Source organism: Lissotriton helveticus, chromosome 1_1 (genome assembly GCF_964261635.1).
Source record: "Lissotriton helveticus chromosome 1_1, aLisHel1.1, whole genome shotgun sequence".
Classification (NCBI taxonomy): Eukaryota; Metazoa; Chordata; class Amphibia; order Caudata; family Salamandridae; genus Lissotriton; species Lissotriton helveticus.
This window is the reverse complement of record NC_136057.1, coordinates 1,389,202,651-1,389,223,557: the sequence shown is the minus strand read 5'-3', so window position 1 is coordinate 1,389,223,557 and position 20,907 is coordinate 1,389,202,651. Positions and strand designations below refer to the sequence as shown.

At 45.3% G+C, this 20,907-nt stretch overlaps 1 protein-coding gene across 3 annotated transcripts in view; it reads left to right on the top strand.

Moving 5' to 3' along the window:
- The window catches only part of TOM1 (target of myb1 membrane trafficking protein), a 399,690-nt gene that overhangs the window by 193,234 nt on the left and 185,549 nt on the right, over nucleotides 1-20,907 (top strand). For all 3 annotated transcript variants that reach the window (XM_078684134.1, XM_078684131.1, XM_078684127.1), the window contains exon 6: nucleotides 736-885. In XM_078684134.1, the coding sequence (XP_078540260.1) occupies nucleotides 736-885 (150 nt within the window). The remainder of the gene's footprint in view (nucleotides 1-735; nucleotides 886-20,907) is intronic.

The window sequence follows — 20,907 nt, the reverse complement described above, 5'->3', positions numbered from 1 at the left end:
TATATATATATATATATATATATATATATATATATATATTAGAAGGCTGTGTAATGTTATTGACTTGCATCAGGAGAATGACATTTATTAAAATGCTCTAAAAATGTCCGTACTTGTAAAAGTTCCATGTGCTGTTATGTTTACAATGAGATGTTTAAAAGTAACTATAAATCCCCAGCTTTTATTAATTTTGATAGTTGCAATTTGTGATTTAAAGGAACGGCGGCCCATGTTGTAAATTAGCCGTTTTGAGATTTTATGTCTCTTAAAGGGGTTGTTAAATGTAGCAATTTCCCCCAAAGCCGTTCAGAGGAATAATATTGGCATTTGATGCATTAAGATACTTATATTTATTAACTGTTTTAATTTCTCACATGTATGTGAAATGCAATTTACTGCGTGGGGAATTTCTTTTATGTTTATGATGTCATATTGTATTTATTTGTTAAACAAAAGGGTGCTTATTGGATTGATAAAGGACAGCCGAAACGCGTCTGTCTTTTGAAACTTGGGGTCTGGAGTGGCCTGATCCAATAAAGCAGGTTGAAGTCTCTCCTGTTTTCCAGTGCTGGCTCTTCAAGTGATCATTTAAATGGAGAATCCCTGGTTGACTGAGTGGAATGCCTTGATTGGAGGGAGATACCTCGAAATGAGGGACATACTGTACAAGAAACCTAGACTTGCAGACTGGCAGCTAAGCTCTCACTCCTACCCTTTTTCACTTTTCCTTTTTAGAGTGTACAGTTTGCAAGTGATCCATCCTCAGCTTCTGGAGATCCCCCACAGAGAACGCAGTCAGTGAGCTACCCAGCTGCACCACCAATGGGTATTCCCCCGCCAGCTGCACCCACCGGGGACACGCCCTTCGCTCCCAGCCAAGAGCAGGTAAGACTTGGAATCTTTAAACCTCTGTGTTTTTGTGTGGGCGAGTGCATAAGGAAATACACGCTGGCAAAGCCAATAGGTCTGGCATATGCTGCAAACCTTTTGGTTTGGCCAATGTTTGTTTTGTCATGGTTTTTGCAAAACTGTTGGTGGGGAAGATGCTGTATCCTCATCAATCGAAAAGTTAAAATAAACTGTGACTGAAATAAAAAATGTGTTTTAGTCTCAAAAAGCTCACTTTTCATAGTAATTCATGACGCTGAAGGGAACTACTTTCTATGCGGATGTGCTCTGTGTGACAGGCCAGAATGCCATTTCTCTCATTGAAGTTAGCCAGTGGCTGAAGTGGACTGACTCACTGCTCCAGGCAGTATGCTGTAGTGGGCGGAAGAAAAATGTGAACGATGCAATAACAAACAAATGGCCGAAGAGGGCAGGCTGAAAGTTTGTATAAGTATATTATACATATTATTTTGATAAAATCAATAGACCAGGATAGTGCCAGACCCAAAAACACGCCATCCCTAAAGCCCCTTACTTTGGCACTGCCACAGCTGTCTTAATCTGGTAAAACTAATGTGCATTTCAGATAGCTCAATATTATTTTTTTTATAATGGGCAGTATATGGAGAATGAATCTAGCTGAAAAAAGCTTCAGGGTGCTTGACTTGGAACAAGAAATGTGATATTACTTATTCAGGTTACAGAAGCATGGAGGGGTGTACGGAAATGGCTGTTTTTTGCATGATCACTCCCAAAGTGTTGTACTGATGCTACTGGTTCTTTGAATGAGAGCGCACCAAGGCCTTCTAACCAGAACTCAATCCCAATGTTCTGACCCCTTACAAAGTATATTTGAATTGTCTACCTCCAATGGGCATAAGCTGACTTACTTATAAGTCTCTTGTAGATGGTACAAAGGGTACCCAGAAGGACAGAGTATCCTCTCCTGGGCTTCAGCACTCGTCGTGCCATCCTGTGTCAGACAAAGTACAAAATGTCTCCCTGCCTTCCACTGCAGCCTGGGAGAGCAGTTTTAAGTTGCTAGTTTGACTTGGCCATTTAAACCTACTTATTAAGTAGGACATATGCTTTTAATCTGTCCTGAGAACAACACTTCCAAATTGTCATTTTGCTGTAGAAAAGTTAATAGCCCCATTAGCTAAAGCAGATTACCGACTGACCCCTCAGCCAAGCTAAATTATGAATGGAACTACTAAAATGGGAACTTCAAGTTTTCAAATTAATCGTGCTATGAAACCCAACTTGATGCCCAAGTCAAATTTAATATCACTTCTAAGGAAAGTTAACTTTTAGTAAGTTGTCCCTCTGTAGCCCAGTTTGTCCAGTTGCCTCATACGGTTGCTGACCACCAGACAGATTTCTGCCCTCCTGGGGAGGAGTGTGAATGACCTCAAGGCTTAGAAACAATGGTAGCCTGCTACAGAAGGAGGTGTTACCTCTCCCTTGCAGGATGACACTAAGGGTGTTGGCCCGGAAGGCGAGATTCAAAGGTGAAATTGCCTTTGGTGGGCAAATGGCAATCACACTCTTGAGGGGTTGTCAATTTGTTCTGGTAGACAGACTGGCGGCTGGAACCGAGAGGGGAGACCAGTGCCCAAACCAGTTTTCCTGTGGGCGTGTAGCTCACAGGTAGCCAGCCACACCTCTAGGGTGGGCTACCAAGCTCCTAACATCCAAGGAAGCGTTCAGACAACTTGGGAGTGGGCAGAATAGTATACCTTGGGATTGCTAGATGCCAAACATAGCTAAAAGTTATCACAGGGCAGGATAGATCCTGGTAACCCATTGGCTAGTGAACGCAATATCTCTCCAGGTTACTTTCTGGGCATAAATATGGCACCCTGAACCTCAGATCACTACAGATTTGGAGAAAGGACCAATGAAGGACTCCCCTGCTGGGTCCTGGACCTGGCAAAGAGAGGCTGCACCATCTGCTGGACTGCATCTGCTGTATCTGGGCTAGTGAAGAGAGGACTGTACCTGTGGCTCTTGGCTTTAAGAAAAGTCGCGTCCAAGCCCCAGACCAAAGAAGTAACTCCAGTGATCAGTCGGGTGACCCCCTGGAAATAGCACTGGGGTCAAAGCTAAAGTGGTCTAACTCAGTAAGTCAGTAGCCACTCTGTAGAATCGAGCTGACCGCCCCAAGAGACTGATCCTCTATGGCAAAAAGTTGCATCAGAGTCTGTCAGACCCATGAGTGTCATCTGAGTCCAGATTTGTTAACCATGAGGGACACTAGCCTCCACCAAAGGATACAGCTGGACCCTCTGTGACCCTAGACCGGTAGCCCAACAGCTGGAACTCTATTATCTCTAAGTAGACTTCGAGGAACCCGACCTCTGTGGCCAAAGTCGCCCAACCTGACCGAGGATTAACCGCAAGGACACCCCCATCGACCGCACAGCACCCAGAGAATGAGCCTCCTCCATCTCCTGCATCATGATCACTCCATTAAAGTATATGGCGGTTGTGGTGTAACGTTCAGAACAGGACTGGAGAAAGCTTTGGTGACCAGGTAACTGTCCAAATACTCCTTAGTGGCCCCTCTGACCTTCTCCCTGAATTTGTGGTTGTCCTAGTCAGGCCAGAGTAGCCAAACACAAGTCTTTCACACTTTTCAAAAGTTTCCAAACTTTAGAGTTACCAACGATTGTTTGCAGTTTTGACTAAAAGATCTGAGATTTACATTTTCTTTAAAAATCTATATCTGCGGAACCCTCTGGTGGATTTTGCTCTTTAAAAATTCATAAAAATATCATCTATTTCTATAATTTGGTGTTGGATTTCTTTTGTGTTGTGTGACTCTCTTATTTCATTGTTTGTTGCTCCTAAATGCTTTACACTATTTCTTTTCTTGAAGCCTTGCTGCTTGAGGCCACAGCTTCCCGGAGTTGGGCTAAAGGTTTTGCAAACAAGCCTGACTGGCCCCAAGACATTTTTTGTGAGTGGATTTCATGGTAAGGTCACACAACCAAACCATATATTACACAGAAATCCTCACAATTGTCATGTTCCTAATTTCAGGTGCAGTATTGTGAGGAAAGGTTGATGTACATATTTAAGGAAACAGTGGAAACCGTTTCTGGTACCTTGCCAAAGTGCACCTAATCCCCAAAATAACAGTGCATCTTCCCAGCTATAAATCGGTTCCTTTGCTTAGACTATTTGTCATAGAGCATTTGAGGATCTATTCACATTTGGCTGTGGAACATAGTTAACTACACAAAATGTGATGGGTGGAATGCTTACAATAAGTCTAACCACTGTCAATCGATTGAATAGCATTCAAGCCCATTGTTCTTTTGCCGACAATGCCACCTCCGTTTGGACTCTGCCTTGTGCCAATCAGTTTTGACACTGCCCCAATAGGAACAGTCCAGCCCGAACTGCCAGGCTGGGTCCTTCCTGAACCAGAGTACATTCAGCCTAAGACCTGATTCAGCCTAGTTGGGGCTCATAAGTTGGGTGTAGCTTGGTTCCACTGGTACAGTGAGCATGGGGTACTTGTCTGGACATACCCTTGCTACTTAGGGCGATACATCAAACACCCAAAAGGTGATGGGAGAAATGTTTGCTATAAGTCTAACCACTGACAATTGCTCAGGGTAGCATTCCAACCCATCGTTCTTTTGCCCACTGAACCACGTCAGTTTGGAATCTTCATATGCAAACCAGTCTTGACTCTGCTGCAGTCGGAACAGTCCAGCCCTAATTGCCAGGCCAGGTCCCCCTTGAACCGGAACACAAGCAACCCAAGACCAGTTTTTCGCTGATTGAACCTCATCATTGTGGTGTAACTTGGATCCATTGAGACAGTGAGCTTGGGACTCATGTCTGGGCATACCCTTGCCAGTACATCTCTCTCTCTCTCTCTCTCACACACACACACACAGAAAAAGAGCTATTGCTAGTGGTTACACAAATTGCAAGCATTCTTCCCATTACCTTTTAACAGTTGTAAATTAAATCCAAGCTGATATATTCAACCGTTAGCTGCTACAACACCATTCAAGAAACATGGTCTTTGGTGATATTTGGTGTTTTGCTTCTGTGGTGACTTAACTGTACAATTTAGCAGTGTCACTGGCAACATTTTACTTTAATGGACGGAGATGTGTGTATCTGGCGATATTACAATTTTAAAGCTCAGAATGTGAAAGGTTCAAGACAATGGAGGCCGCCAATAATACAGAGTTGTTGTAAGTTGGCATAAACAAAGATTTTCCAACTTCAAAGGTAAAAGGCAGTGCTTTCTTCATTCAGAGTGATAAAGGACATCCACACACAGATGTCAAAGCACAGCTTGTTAAATAGCAGACAACAAAGACATATTAACAAGAACTGATTGAGGTGTCCTAAAATTAAACTCAAAAGAAAAGCCAGATATAAGAAGTCACGTACCCATGCTGCTGCGTATGTTGTTAAAAATAAAGCTTGCAGTTTACAAGGGAGGCGAAGGTGTGGTTTGCATGTACCAAAAATAAAGTAGTTACCCTGTAATCACAACAAGAAAGCAGTCACACACATTTGCAGTTCCATTCAGGGTAACATTGAAATGATTTAAAACCATCAGTAACAAAACAAATATACGTTTATAAGTGCTTCTTATTGGAAAATTAATACTTTTAAACGTTGTAAGACAAAAAAGGTTGCATAAAATACCATGGCGGTAGCTCCTGAACTGCAACTTATTAGAGAGAATAAAGCACATAACAAATTAGGTTACAGTACTGCTTGCGACAAACCTTTTCATGGCAGAGGTCGCCTCTCGGAGGTTTCAGTTGCAATCCTAGTGCAAAAACAATGTTTTTAAACAGTCAGAAGCCCGAAAACATTACATAAAACACTGTGGTGGCAGCTGGTAAAGAGCAACTATTTAAACCGAAGGCAAAATAAACACACATAATGCAATTACAGTTATAGTGCTGCTCTCAACTTGTGTTTTCTGTGTTGGAGCTCTGCCCTCACTGACCCCCCCCCCTGCAAACAGCAAAAGAACACAATAAAAGCAGAGTGAAAAGACCCTTGACATTATTTTTGAAAGAAAAATAATTTAAACCAAATACAATTGGTAAGAAAAGTATGCTCAATCGGACGGGCCATACAGATAGGTGACAAAAGCAAAAAGAACAATTGATGGACAGAATGCAGAACAAAGTCATACATTCACCCCAGTACAGAGAGCTGGGCCTAAATCCATCTGTTTTTTTGCTCCCCATGCCATTCCAGTTTGAACCCAGCCATATGCAAATCAGCCTTAACCCTGCTCCCTGTGGGAACAGTCCAGCCGGAACTGCCAGGCCAGTTCCTCCCTGAACTGGAAACAAGCATCCTAGGACCGGTTTCAGGGTTTCACCCCTCATCAGCCAGGCTAGCTTTACTCCAGTGGCATGGAGAGCACGGGATCCAAGTCTGAGCATACCCGTCCCACTCTGGGTGACAAATGCAAAAAGAACAAGCATTTGCAATGTAGTAGGTGTCGCATTAGGAAAGTTGGAGCTACTGGTGTTGTAAATGAAACATTTTTTATTTATGTGTTGGTTTTGAAAATAGCGAAATTAATGGCTTTGTCATTTACAATGCCAATAGTTTTAACTTTCACAAATGTGACACCTATAGCATTTGTAATGTAATATGTGTTTTATTTATGTGACTTAGATGTATTGATATTACAAATAACAATGGCTTTTATTTTTTTAAAATAATTAATACTTAAATAAAAGCTATTGTAATTTATAATGGCAATAGCGTAAACTTTTGTAAATAACTTTTGTGAAGATTATGTTCAGTGTATTTTATTGTGACGAAAATCCAAGAACAGAAGTGAAATATTAACATCTTTTAGTGACATTTGTAATAAAGCTTGAAACATTGAGAGAACATATTTGAACCAGTTGTTGTTGAATGGTTGCACAGATTGATGCTGTGGTGGCGCTGAGTGATTTTGTTGTGGCGACGAGTGATGCTGTGGCGTTCAGTGATGCTGTGGTAGCGCATAGTGATGTTGTGGTGCCCTTGAGTGATGCTGTGGTGGTACTGAGTGATGCTGTAGTGATGCGATAGATAGAGTGAGTGAGGGCGATGGATAGAGGGAGGGAGATAGATAGATAGAGGGAGGGCGATAGATAGATAGAGGGAGGGCGATAGATAGATAGATTTCGTGCTTTGAGTAAGGTCATGTAGGGCGCTCAATATTTGGATGCATTATCTCCATATTAGTGTCCGAGTGCAATTTCCCTTTGATGGGAGAGTCTGGAATAGGTGGTTCTTGTTTGGTTCTCTTTTTGCCAGGTTTCTGATCCTTTAGCATCTTCCTTTGGGGAAGTTCAAGACACGATACCCAGAGTGGATATGCAGGAGGAGTAATGATTGTATTGCTATGAAAAGTACCAACCAACATCACAACTGTGTTACACATAGGCTATAGTTCTATTGTCCAGCAACAGGGTCAGCGAGCCATCATTAAAACCAATCCATATGAATAACTGGTAGAAAGTGACTGGAGTATGGAGTCATCATACAAAAATTATTAGACGTGAATGAGATCCTCACCACATCATTGTGTACAGTGGTGCAAGGGTAAACAGCACACTGCATTGAAGCAGAACACCTCGGGTTTAGACCTAGCAAAATAGGAGAACGAATGTCGGTAATGTTCAAAAGTGAATTAATTTGGAGCCTCAGAGAAAAGTTACTGTGCTTATAGACATTTGATTACTGTGTAGAGAGAGAATCGCAATGCCTCAAAGATTCGCACACAAACAGCTACACCAGTAAAAGGTAGTGAACAAGCATTTCAGTAGAAAAGAAGGAGGCTCCAACCCTGTCCGGTTGGTGTAGTATGAGCAGCAGAAATTATACGAAAATAGTGGTGGTGTTTAAGTCCGACAAATTGGACTGGCTATTCGTAGTTGCCTAAAGCAAAGCTATGAGCAATAGAAATCACTTAATTTAGTCTGCATTGCAAGGCATCCCACTGTGCAGAGGGGAAAAAACTTGTGTGGTCATGAGCAAGAGTAGAAATTACTTTCCAGTTGTTGAGTAATCCCGTTTCGGAATGTCTAAAGTGCTCACTTGCTTCTTTCACAAGAGTGCTTAGCTCAAGAAATGAGTATAAGAAGCTGCAATCACAGATTGTTGTGAACATCTTGGAGGAGCTCCATACTCCACCTTGGCCCCCCCAGCTCCCCCCAGTGCACACACTAAAAAGGTATTAGCAGCAGCAGTAGGGGGGGCAGTAGAGTCTGTCTGGCCTCACTGGAGATTAACTATGCATTATGTAAATGAGCTGCAAGGAATGATAAAGGCGACTTCTGAAAGTAGGATGTACACATGGCTCAGCATTGAAGCCCAATCAGAAAGCCACAATACAGTGGACCAAAGAAAAATTAGTGCTCACAGTTTGCGGAAACAAGTTGCCCTTTAAGTGTTTCTAATAACCTTTACAATATTGGCACTAAAAACAAACCTAGAAAGCGACCACAATTCAAAACACGGTCCCAGTACAGCAAAGTATTGTAGGCACCAGTAAAGAGAAACAAACAAGATGAGCCACCAAAGCACTATGTGGGTGAGTGTTCAGGCCAATCTATAAGTACGTTTTTCTAAGGAAGGTACAAGGATGCTTGGCTTCTTGATCAGCCACGGCGTCCACCAGCCGAACTCTCAAAGCAAGTATACGGTAAACAAACTCGAGAGAGGTAAATTTAAGTCCTTCGCGGATTGTAGTCTGCAGCACATTTATAGGTGCAGTACATAAGTAACAGGCTATTCTACATGTGACACAAATGGCATTTCCCGCTTTTCCTAAACAAGGCTTACGCTGCAGTTTCTGCTGCTGGGTGATCCGGCGCGTTTTCCCCAACCTCTGCCGGCCGCATCCCGAATCTGTAGCTTCCGGGCAGGATCACGGCGCCGGGCCGTACATTGCCCGCTCTCTGCCGCAGTGCCAGCGTGTGGTCTCAGTGGGCTCCCTGGGGGCAGTCCCCGTCTTCAGGGCTCAATGGTCATGGCTGCTGGTATCGGGTGTACGATGGCCCGAGTACCGGCCCGAGTCTACACTTGTGTGTGGCACGCACGATTACGGGGAGGCATTCTTGCTTTAGTGTGCACATGGGCGGTCCAGGCGCCCTCGCGAAATGAAAGCATGGCGGAGCGCGAGAGGAGACTGGCGCGTTCACAGCACGCACGATTACGGGGAGGCATTCTTGCTTTAGCGTGCACATGAGCTGTCCAGGCGCTTTCCCGAAAGTGAAAGCGTGGCGGAGCGTGAGTGGAGACGGGCGCATTCACAGCCCATGTCTCCTAAAGCGCGCGGTCACAGCCATTGTCTGCAATGGGTTTGGTAAGCTTGTGCACCTCTCCTGTCCCACTCCGCGAGCTACCCGGCGACAATAAGTCTTGCTACGCGAGCAGCGCATGCGCTGCATTGGTAGCGAGACCTAAAAATGAATTAACAGAATGCAGAACAATGTCATGCATTCACCCTATTACAGAGATCCGGGCCTAAATCCATTGTTGTTTTGCTCCCAATGCCATTCTAGTTTGAACCCAGCCATGTGCATATCAGTCTTGACCCTGCTCCCTGTGGGAACAGTCCAGCCCGAACTGCCAGGCCAGGTCTTCCCTGGACTGGAAATATTCATCCTAGGACTGGTTTTGGGGTTTCACCCCTTATCAGCCAGGCTAACTCGACTCTAAAGGCAGGTAACTGACAGCAAAAAATATCTGATTTGCTAAACCAAGTAAGCCAACAGCAATCAGGAACAGACCCAAACCCTGCTCTGTGTTATATTGTGCAAAAAAGGTTTTCAACAACGGACAGATGAAGGTGTCTATAGGGAACCATGATGATGGTGTAAAAAATTTATTTTTCTGTAATTCAAGTTTTCAACATTTGCTTAATAGTTACTTTCTGATAGATAATTCAAACTGCAGATTCTGCACCTTTTGAATAGCTGCCAGGCGTCAGACTGGATCTGGAAAATCTTCTGCAGAACCCCTTAGTAGGTGGCATTGTGTGGCTCCGCACAGGCGTCAGTCTGTTCCGGAAGGGACATGCAGAGCTGTATTTAAGCGCCACCCATACCTGATGACATCACTTCATTTATTTACAAACCACTAGACCCAGATCCAGAACAACCACTTGTCCCTTTGAGACAGTTTCCCCTTACAAAAAATTCTAAACACCAGTGTGCTAGGGAAAATGTCACCCCATAGCAAATATCTGTGACACATCACCAATGGGTTTGCCTGTGGAGCCCAGGGCTAGAACACTACTCGAAGGCCTACAACAACTGTTTTTTGATGAACCCTTAGACCATATGGGAACACGAAACCAAACTCTAAAATTTCAAACACCAGAAAACTCCGCGCCATAACTGGCTGAGGTTGAAGGTCCTGGGCCCAGTACTGCTCCCAAGGCCATTCCTGTAGCCAGTCATTGTCACATGTGAAGTTTTTGGATAAGTCAAAGAAGAAACATAGAAAGTCCAAGTGGGACTCTTCTACTTTCCCCCACTCTCAAACTCCAGAGAAGGCGTGAGGGTGTTAACGTTCTTGGTCTTGCTCCAAAAGCCATTCCTCTTCAGAAATGATTCCTACTCGTGTTCCGTGGCAGTCTTATTTCCTTGGTACATTGGTGATGCCACAGCAAACCCAGCATTTTCATGAAGCCATGGTGCATCTATTTGGTTTGTTACCGGCTCCCTCTGGCACTCCTGTCATCGCTAAGAAATCGCATGTACCTCCATCTGGAGCTCTGCCGGCGGGTCTGCCCTCCGTGCCAGTGGGACCCTCCACTGGCTCTGTTCCAGCTTTAGTGCCAACACCGATCCTGTCGCCAGCACACACCACATCATGGACAATCTTTGTCGACGCCAGACAATGAAGTGCAACCCATTATTCTCTCCAACTCCGAGCTGTCACTGCTTCACCCTTGAACCAGACTGTGTGATGTTCTAGCTAACCTTTGAGTGTCCCATCGGACTCCGATACACTGCCTTTGCCTCATGGAAGCTGAAGGAAAGTGCCCCTTTTTGACATGGTCCCCCCCACTTTTTGCCTTGTATTTGGTTGGTGTTGACTGGAAGTGCACTGGGCCACTGCATCCCTGCTAACCAGGTCACCAGTGCCAGACCTCTTTCCAAAACTGTACAATTGTTCCCCCCAATTGGCAATACCTTTAGCAACCTCTGTAAGTCCCTAGTAAATGGTACCCTGGCACATATGGCCTGAGAGGCCTAAAAAGGTCACCTAGGGCTGTAGCACAAATTGTGCCACCCTAAGAGACCCCTCACCAAACACATGCAAGACAGCCAATGCAGGCTGCGTGCTTTGATGCAGACAAAAGTGAAAACACAATATGACACACATCCCTGTGTACAATGTCCCCTAACACTGCATGTAGTTTTTGTAAGTTAGCCCTACAGCAGGCCTTACAGCCCTAAGGCAGGGTGCCTTATATTATATGTGAGGACATATCTGCAAGAGCAGATAGACCCCTGTGCTGGGCAGTTCCATTACTGCCAATGCAAGTGATCAGGAAAGCCATTTTAAAACATGTGCTGTACACTGGTGAAAAGAGTTCCCCAGTTATCTGAGGGCTTAACTCAGAATAGGGATATTTGGTATCAAACATATTGTATTAATACACCCACAATGATTCCAGTGTTGGATATATTAATACATGCACCCAGAAGGCACCTTAGAGGTGCCCCTGAAAACCTACCAGCAACTAATGTGTTGACTGACTGGTTTTTACCAGCCTGCCACCAGAGGCGAGTTCTGACCCCCAAGGGCGAGGGCCATTGCTTTCATGAGGTCAGAAAAAAAGCCTGCTCAGGAAGAGGGGGTTCATTTCCCCTCCCACAGGAGAACCTGCTGATTAGCACTCCATGGCAGGGTAGCTTCAAAGAAGCCACTGCCCTTGAAATTGGAGTCTGGCTCTCCTCACATGAGAGGAAGTAAACCTCTTCTGTCCAGAGACCCTTGGCACCTGGACAGACGTGGAAATTAGCTAGTAAGGTAGGCGTGCCCTCCCCTAGGCTAGTACCACTTCTAAGTTGGTCTAACCTGGAGGGGGCACGGCTTTTAAGAGTTAGCCAGTATGGTAATGGTAATGGCAAACTAAGGAACTTTGGAAAAGGGTTATGCCCCCATTCTGCAGGAAGTGCTCATATAGAGGGCATAGTGACCCCAGGGGTGTTGGTCGCCCATTGGCTACTACCATACACTCACCTAACACTCCTAAATTCACTATTTAAGTAAGCCCCTGGAACCAGAAAATCATATCCTGCCAACCTGAAAGTGGAAGACAGATGTAAAGAGTCGCAAAGAGCAAGAACAGAAGACAAAATAACTGACTTGGCGCCATCCATGTCGGCCTGCCAGCTGACTTCGACAGTTCCACCAAAAGATGACTTGTCCTGCAGCTGCTCTGTTTCCAAAGCCTGTGAGACCTGCCAGCAGTTCACCCAGGAACCAAGAACTCCAGTGAAGCCGCAGAGCTTCTTCCCCGCACGCTGCAGAGACATGAGAGGACTCCAAAATCACTAAAACCTGATGCCTAAGGACATCACTGCATCCGTCTCTTCACGCCCGAGTTGAAGTGGACCAGTGGTGCCAGAGTGGTCCCCCAGCCCTCAAGAGACAAAGTCCACAGTGGTTTTATCCCTCATGAACTCCCCAACGTCACCTGCAGCCTCTGTTCACAGGCCCCCTCTACTGCGACTGCTCCTGGTAAGGAAAACCCAACGCCTAAAGACACCTCTGCACCCATCGCTTCTTGCCCATGATTATGTCCAGATTTCAGAGGATACTGCGAACGATCTGCAGTGGTGGTTGCTGTTCTGTGGTTGGATCAGCAGCAGACCCCGCTCCTTACCCATACAGAGTACAGAGTGGTGACTGATCCATCACTTCTGGGTTGGGGAGGCCATCTGGGTAATGTGGAGATCAGAGGCAATTGATCTTTGGCAGAGCTCTCTGTCTGCATCATTCTTCTGGGGCTGCAGGCCATCTGCATCCTACTGTCCAGCACAGGGAGGATGGTGCAGTCATCCAGTATTAGGGTATCTTTCATAGATTCACATGCCTGAATCATTCCCCGTCGTCGAGGCGGGAGTCCCACGGTAAATAAAAAAGCAGTGCCAAAAGCAGTTTGTAGTAGTAGAAGGCCCTAGAAATAGGCCTGAGGCCTAAATTATAGTAGCCTATCTACCTCATTATGTCAAAAAGACCAAAGTCTTTGCTCCAACCAATCAGCTCACAGCACCCTCTAGAACGCTCTCTGCAGAGCCAGCTCTCCTCAGATTTTCACCGCACGTTCTGGGTGAAGGGATTCTCCCTGAGCTCTGCTCAGTTTTTTCTTCAGTTTAAATTCTTTTTGGATTACAGGATCATACTTCATTTCTCTGACCCAATTAAGGCGGTAATATGGCAGAATGGCAGTAAACAAGGTAATAGACAATGATTTATGTCTAACCTTTTCCTCAATAACTCTCACGTTCTGAGAGATGAGGCTATTATGGGTCAGAGACTTTAACCTGCCACTTCTGATGAGGATGAGGATGAGGAGAGGTCAAAGGGAGAAGTCGCGCCAGGAGCCTACTGAGGGCGCGCATAAAAGCCATAAGATTCACCTTGAGTCTTTGTAGGCACTTCTCACAGAGGATACAACTCCCTTTTCATCCCTGACACTACATCAGGGAAGTCCTCTTGACCGGACATTAGGAGTATATAACAAATATCTCCATGTCTACTATTACTGCCTCACCTTTATGATCCTCATCTACGATGATCGTCGACGACGGCCTCTTCTTCGATGGTCGTCGACGATGGCCTCTTCTACGAGGGTCGTTGACGACCGCCTCATCTACGGTGGTCGTCGCCGACAGCCTCGTCTACGACGGTCGTCGACGACGGCTTCGTCTACGACGGTCGTCGACGACGGCCTTGACGGTCGTCGACGACGGCCTCGTCTACGACGGTCGTCGACGACGGGCCTCGTCTACGACGGTCGTCGACGACGGGCCTCGTCTACGACGGTCGTCGACGACGGGCCTCGTCTACGACTGTCGTCGACGCCGGGCCTCGTCTTCGACGGTCGTCATCGATGACCTCATTTGCGACGGTCGTCGACGACGGCCTCATTCGTCTGCGACGGTCGTCGACGAAGGACGGTCGTTGACGACGGCCTCATCTAAGGTGATCGTCTATGACTGCCTGATCTTTGATAGTGTCATCTACAATGGCAATGCCTAGCTACGACGGTCGTCTATGACAGCCTTATCAAGGTAGCTTCATATACATATGGCCTCATTTGTGAATGGTCTACACTACACATGGCACTATCTATGAATGGTATCATCTATGGCTGGCCATCATTCGATTGCCTCATCTATGAGTGCCTCATCTACGGAGGATATCACATATTTTAACCTCATCTATGATGGTATGGTTATGACTGTCTTCTATGACAGCATCATTCTCTAACAATGGCCACGTATGCCAATGGCCTTGTCTACCAATGGCCTCGTCTACCAATGGCCTCGTCTACCAATGGCCTAGTCTACCAATGGCTTCCTCTATAAATGGCTTACTCTAATAATGGCCTTGTATGACAATGGCCTTGTCTAACAATGGCCTCGTCTACCAATGACCTAGTCTACCAATGGTTCTGTCTATCAATGGCTTAGTCTACCAATGGCTTTGTCTATCAATGGCCTACTCTAACAACGGCCTTGTATACCAATGGCCTTGTCTACCAATGGCCTCGTCTTTCAATGGCCTCGTCTTTCAATGGCCTAGTCTACCGATGGCCTCATCTGCCAATGGCCTCATCTACCAATGGCCTCATCTACTGATGACCTGATCTACCAATGGCCTCATCTACCGATGGATTCATCTGCGAAGGGCGAATGGCCTCATTTGTTACCCTCATCTACGGATGCCCTCACTTATGATTGCCTCATCTTCAATGGCATTGTATATGGCTGTCGTCTATGACAGCCTCGTCTAGGGGGGTTGCTCATGACGGTTATCTATGACATCGTGCTAGTCTGCAATAACCTCGCTTACATAACCATGTCTACGACAAAGTCTATGATGAGATTGGCTGCGATGGCTTCAGGGGTAAGAGCATCATATATATTTTTAATGTAGTGGGCAGCAGCTAGATTTTGACTGCCAGCTACAGGCAAACAGAATATCTCCTTCATGGTTTCGAGGAGGTATGCAGGAAGATCACAAGAGTGGTACCTATAATAGACTAAGTCTATTCCAGCAGTGTTTCTGCGCATAGAACAGAAATGAAGTGTACCTACTAGCAGCCCATCCGATCTGATAGGCCACCGTTCGACCAGATTCAGTAATTTCACAGACCGCTCAATAGCAATCTAAAATCCTGCAATACCTCTCACCACACCGCCTTACAAAAAAGGATGTCGTCTGGACCTTATGGGGAAAAAAATTCTCTACTTTGGCAGCGGCCTCTAGTAGAGCTGACAATCCTTTATCCATGATCGGTTTTTATGATCGTCAAATGTGGTTGGACATAGCGAATTTCGATGACCTCATTACTGAGGACCGAAGGCGGGATGCAGGAAAGATTCTGTTGGAAGGTTAAGCCGCTACCTTCAGCCCTGAGCAAAGTTTCTAGGCATGGCCTATGATGAAGAGTTGTTGGTTTGCTAAATATTTGAATGAAGCCCTCTTAGTTATAAAACCTGGCACTGATAATGCACGATCATTAAGCACCCTTCAATATGGGCGCGGATCTTTCAGAGAAGCGTGATGAAGGGGTTTTCATCAAGAGGAGGATACCAAAACCAATCGAATAATCAGTATCAATCTCAGTACAGCCTTGCAGCCAGGCATCTTTCCATAGATAGTCTGTCTACTTTCTCCCGTCACGAAAGCGATTTAAGTATCAAGACTGAGACACTAACAGGAGGCCATGGTCCCCACAAGGCTCGAATCATTTTACCCTTTTCTCGCGTGGGCCCGATGATTTCAGGTTTTTGTTTACAAATGTCAGGGAACTATGTCGGACCAAAGTGTTCTAAACCTAGTAACCAATGGCCACTCTCTGGAATTCATCAAACAGCCATATACTACTCCGCCCAGGGGTCCCCTCCCCCTCGTTTTCACAGCAATTATGTTATTTAAACAAAGGATATTTTATGGTTTCTCTGGATGAAGAGGGTGCGAATTTCCACATACCTGTCCACCCCAAACAGCACGAATATTTTCGCTTTCACGCGGCTGACGCCCATTATAGGTGCATAGTGCTCCCGTTTGGGCTGAGATAGTCACCAAGAGCCTTTCACGAAGTACTTGGTACTAGTGGCAGCAGCATTGAGATCTTGAGGAATGCAAGTATTCCCCTGTCTAGACGATTGGCTGCTCAAAGGTCCTTCAGAACACGAAACCAGGATTGCCACAGTAGATGTACCCATCTCGTTTTTTCTCTGGGGCTGATTCTCAACGACAGCAAATTGCAGTTAGGTCCTCTCCAAGTAAATGTATTTTCTCGGAGCAGGTTTAGACACAATCCAGAACAAAGCATTCTTGTCACACGACCACCAGTTGTGTTTTCAAAAATGGGCAAGGTTAACTTCAAAAGGTCAGTTTCAGTTCAAATGTTTGTTTCGTTCCTGAAGATGTGCTCTTCAGCGATACATCTCATACCATTAGCATGGCTCAAAATGAGACCTTTTCAGGAAGAACTACAGTTTCAAGAACAATAAACAATGGGTTCGTTCGACGATACCATCAAGGTTACGCCGTGCATGATAAATTCTGTACATTGCTGGTCGCAGACAGAGAATATAACCCAGGGTCGCACGTTCCTGCAAATCATTCCAGGGTTAGTTTTAACGACTGATGCCTCCATGGAAGGATGGGGAGGTCATCGGCAGGATTTGCAGAATTCAAGGAAAATGGTCTCAAAGACAAAGACAACAGCAGATCAACAGGTTTGAGCTCCACAACGCTGTTCTGTCCCCCCAAGCATTCCTCCTGAGAAATTGAGGGTTCCTCTGTGCCAGTACAGACCGACAATACCATCAGCATGTATTATATCAAGAAACAAGGAGAAACTAAATCAGCTATACTCTCGCAAGAGGTTCAGGAATTGTGAGAAGGTGTTGCATTGCACAAGATGTCTTGAGAGCTGAACACGTCAGGGCTCTCCACAATGCTCTGAGCATGTCTCAGTCGGACTGTCACGAGTGGACGCCGGAAAAGGGTCAGGTGAACCCAGTTTTTCCAAGTTTGGGTTAAGCCGGCACGGGATCTATTTACTTTCAGAGGAATGCCCTGTCCATGCAATGGTCAGGGGTTTGTGCGTACGCTTTTCCCCCAATACCATTGGTTCCGAAGGTGTTCGGCAAGATGAAGCTGCAAGGTTACCATCTGATTCCGATTGCACCCCGTTGGCCAATATTGGTTCTCGGAACTTCTGCTATTGATTACAGACAAGCCCATTCGGCTACGGCTTGAGCCTACGATGTTGTGAGGGGACGGAGATCAAGTGGTTCGTCCGGATCCACAGTCGTTACACTTGCACGCACAGCTTATCATTTGTTAGAGTTCAAGGGCATCAACGTTTCAAAGAACTGTTGTGAAATTTTGGCCAATTCTCGTGCCCGAGGCGCAATCAAGGCTTATCGCCTCAAATGGAAGCGATTTTGCGGTTGGTGTGAGGTGAAAGCCATTCACTCAATTACAGTTACTGCAGAACAAGTTCTCCATTATCTGCTCTTCTAGCCAAGTCTGGGCTTAGTTTTTCTTCAACGAACAAAATGCGTCTTGCTGCTCTTTCCAGAATTAGGAAATGTTAAAAAATGTTCTTTTTTCTGCTCTTCGGCACTTGTCAAACAGTTTATGAAAGGGCTTTTCCGAGCCTTTCTCTCCAGTGTGAGCACCCTCCCAGAGTGAGAAATCAGCATTGCTAGCGCAGTTAATGCAGTGTACATTTGAGCTGATCCATAAACCAGATCTCAAATTCCTCACCTGGAAGGTTACCCATTTACTGGCTCTTACTTCGGAAAAAAGGGTTCGTGAAATCCAAGCTTTCACTATAAAGGAATACCTCAATTTTACATTTTCCTCGGAATTATGTAACCCTTTGGACGAATCCCGGGTTCATTCCTAGGGTACCAACACAATTTCACTCTAACGAACCGGTAAGATTAAAGACATGCATGTTTTCTTTCCAAATCCTTCAACCCCAGGTCAGAAAACATTGCATTCTTTAGACATCAAAATATGCTTAAAGTTCTACCTCCAGAGAACCAAGACTTTTAGAAAATCAGATCATCTGTTTGTGACTTATGGCCAGACTACATTGGGTAAAGCGGTCACTAAAGCTACGTTTTCCAGATGGATAGCCTCTGCCATTCAGTTCTGTCACAGCAAGGCTAACCGACCATTGACAAGGTCTGTTCGATCTCATTCCACAAGAGCTGTGGCAGCGTCTGCAGCTTTGTTTGCAGGTGTGACGCTTGAAAACATATTTCCGTGCTGCGACATGGAAGAATGTCCACACGTTTACAAAACATTACTGCCTACAATCAGCAAATCAGAATGATGCGGCAGTGGGCCAAGCTGTTTTACGCCACATGTTTCCATAGGAATACAATCAGGTTCTAACGCTGGCTTATTTCTTAAAAAGTACATAAAATTCAAGTTGTTATTCATAATATACAGACATATGTTATCATATACTGAGTTTCTATGATACTAAAGTTCCTTTCATGTAGGAAATTGCATAATTTCTATGTTGGTTCGGAATATGACTTGTTAATAGATCAATCTCTAGGCGATTGTTGGTTGTTAACGGTACATTCATGGGGGTGCACTATAATAAGTCTCACACCATCCGCAACCGACTTTGCCGGGTTTACTGCTTGCTATTCTGATTCAGGCATGTGAATCTATGAAAGATACCCTAATACTGGATAAGAAAACAAGTTACTTACCTGTAACTTCAGTTATCCAGTATTGGTATCTTTCATAGATTCACATGCACCCACCCTCCTCCCTGGAGAGTCAGTTCTCTAAGATTGGGATACTTGTTCCCACTTGTGCTACGAAAATCTGAGGAGAGCTGGCTCTGCAGAGAGGGTTCTACAGGGTGCTGTGAGCTGATTGGTTGGAGCAAAGACTTTGGTCTTTTTGACATAATGATGTAGATAGGCTACTATAATTTAGGCCTCAGGCCTATTTCTAGGGCCTGCTACTACTACAAAGTGCTTTTGGCACTGCTTTTTTATTTACTGTGGGACTCCCGCATCGACGATGGGGAATGATTCAGGCATGTGAATCTATGAAAGATACCAATACTGGATAACTGAAGTTACAGGTAAGTAACTTGTTTTCTTCTCATGGGCAATACATTGCTATGTGGTATTGCAACACACTAGTAGGGTTATGGCTGTGGACCCCCTGTCAGGATGCATTACACATCTGGAAGGGGCTGGAACAACGGGAGATAATTGTGGTGGTACTCCACCTGACAGGATCTCCAACTGCCAGGGTGGACAAACTCAGCCATCAACACTTAGTGGATCACAAAGGTCAGTTGCACCCATAGGTGGTACATGGTCTCTTATGTAAATAGGGAGAACCTTGGCTCGAAATTTTGCCACTGCTGAGAATGTGCAATGTCTGCACTTTTGTAGATTGAAGTTTCCAAGGCATCTCTCTCTCTCTCTCTCTCTCTCTCTCTCTCTCTCTCTCTCTCTCTCTCTCTCTCTCTCTCATATATGAGTTCTGCCTTGAGTGGAACTAGGAATCCTGTACGCCTTCCTACTGATACCCCTCCAGCCTCGAGTTCTGAAGAAGATCAGGAACAAACGGGTCCAAGCCATCTTAGTGGCTTTGGACTGGACAAGGGTGGTTTAGTATCCGGAACTCCTGGTCATGAGCATCTGTCCCCCAATAAGGTTGCCACTGCAGGAGGATCTTCTGTCACAGCTGCAAGGCAGGGTCCTGCATCCGGACCTGGGCATTCTCCATCTCCATGCTTGGAGATTGAGTGGCGGCAGTTGACTGGTTTTGACCTTCTTCCCTAGTTTGTACATCTCCTCTTGGGAGCTGAGCGTCCCTTGACAAAATCGATATACTCCAGTTGTTTGGATGTGTTTGTGAGTTAATGTGTGTACTGACAGATTGATCTACTTCACACCACGCTGTCCGCAGTGGTATTGCGTTATCCCTAGCCCAGCAAGACCTTGATTTGGGCACAGTTATAGAGTACTTGTCTATTTTTTGCCAGATCAGTCTACTTTGTTTCAGTCACCTGTTGTGATGCATTTCTTGAACGGGTTAAAACATATGTTACCAACTTCTCTATTATGTGCTATTTGTGAATTTAATTGTTACCTCATATCTACTCCTTTTGAACCATTGGATAGCTGTCCCCTACGGCACCTGAACCTCAAGATAGTCTTACTCATTGCCATAACATCAGCATGACAAGTGAACGAGCTACGAGCCCTCTCTGTCAACCTGTCATACACCATGTTTTACCCAAACTGGTCTGGAGAACGAGGGTCTCCTTCCTCCCGAAAGTGGTGACCCCATTTTACATCGGACTAACCGTCACTCTGCCAGCATTCTTCGTCCACCTCACCCCTTTGAGGCAAAGGAGAGACTACATTGTTTGGATCTTAAAAGAGCTTTTAGCTCTTTCATCGATCGTACCAGGTTAAAACTTGTGGACAATCAGCCCTTTTTAATTTCACTGGAGCAAAGAAAGGGAAGGTAGTGCAGAAGAGGATGATCCCTCTCGGTGGCTCGTGTTCGGCATTAAAATCTGCTAAGCATTTTCTAAGAAGCAGCCCCTTGAAGGTTTGCGGGCTCATTCCATCAGAGCCAAAAATGCTATCACTGTGGTGGCATGTGGAGTGCCTGTTCTGGATATTTTCAGGGTTGCTATGTGGGTGTTGCTTCATATGTGCACAGAGCACTACTGTCTGGACACCCAGGTCA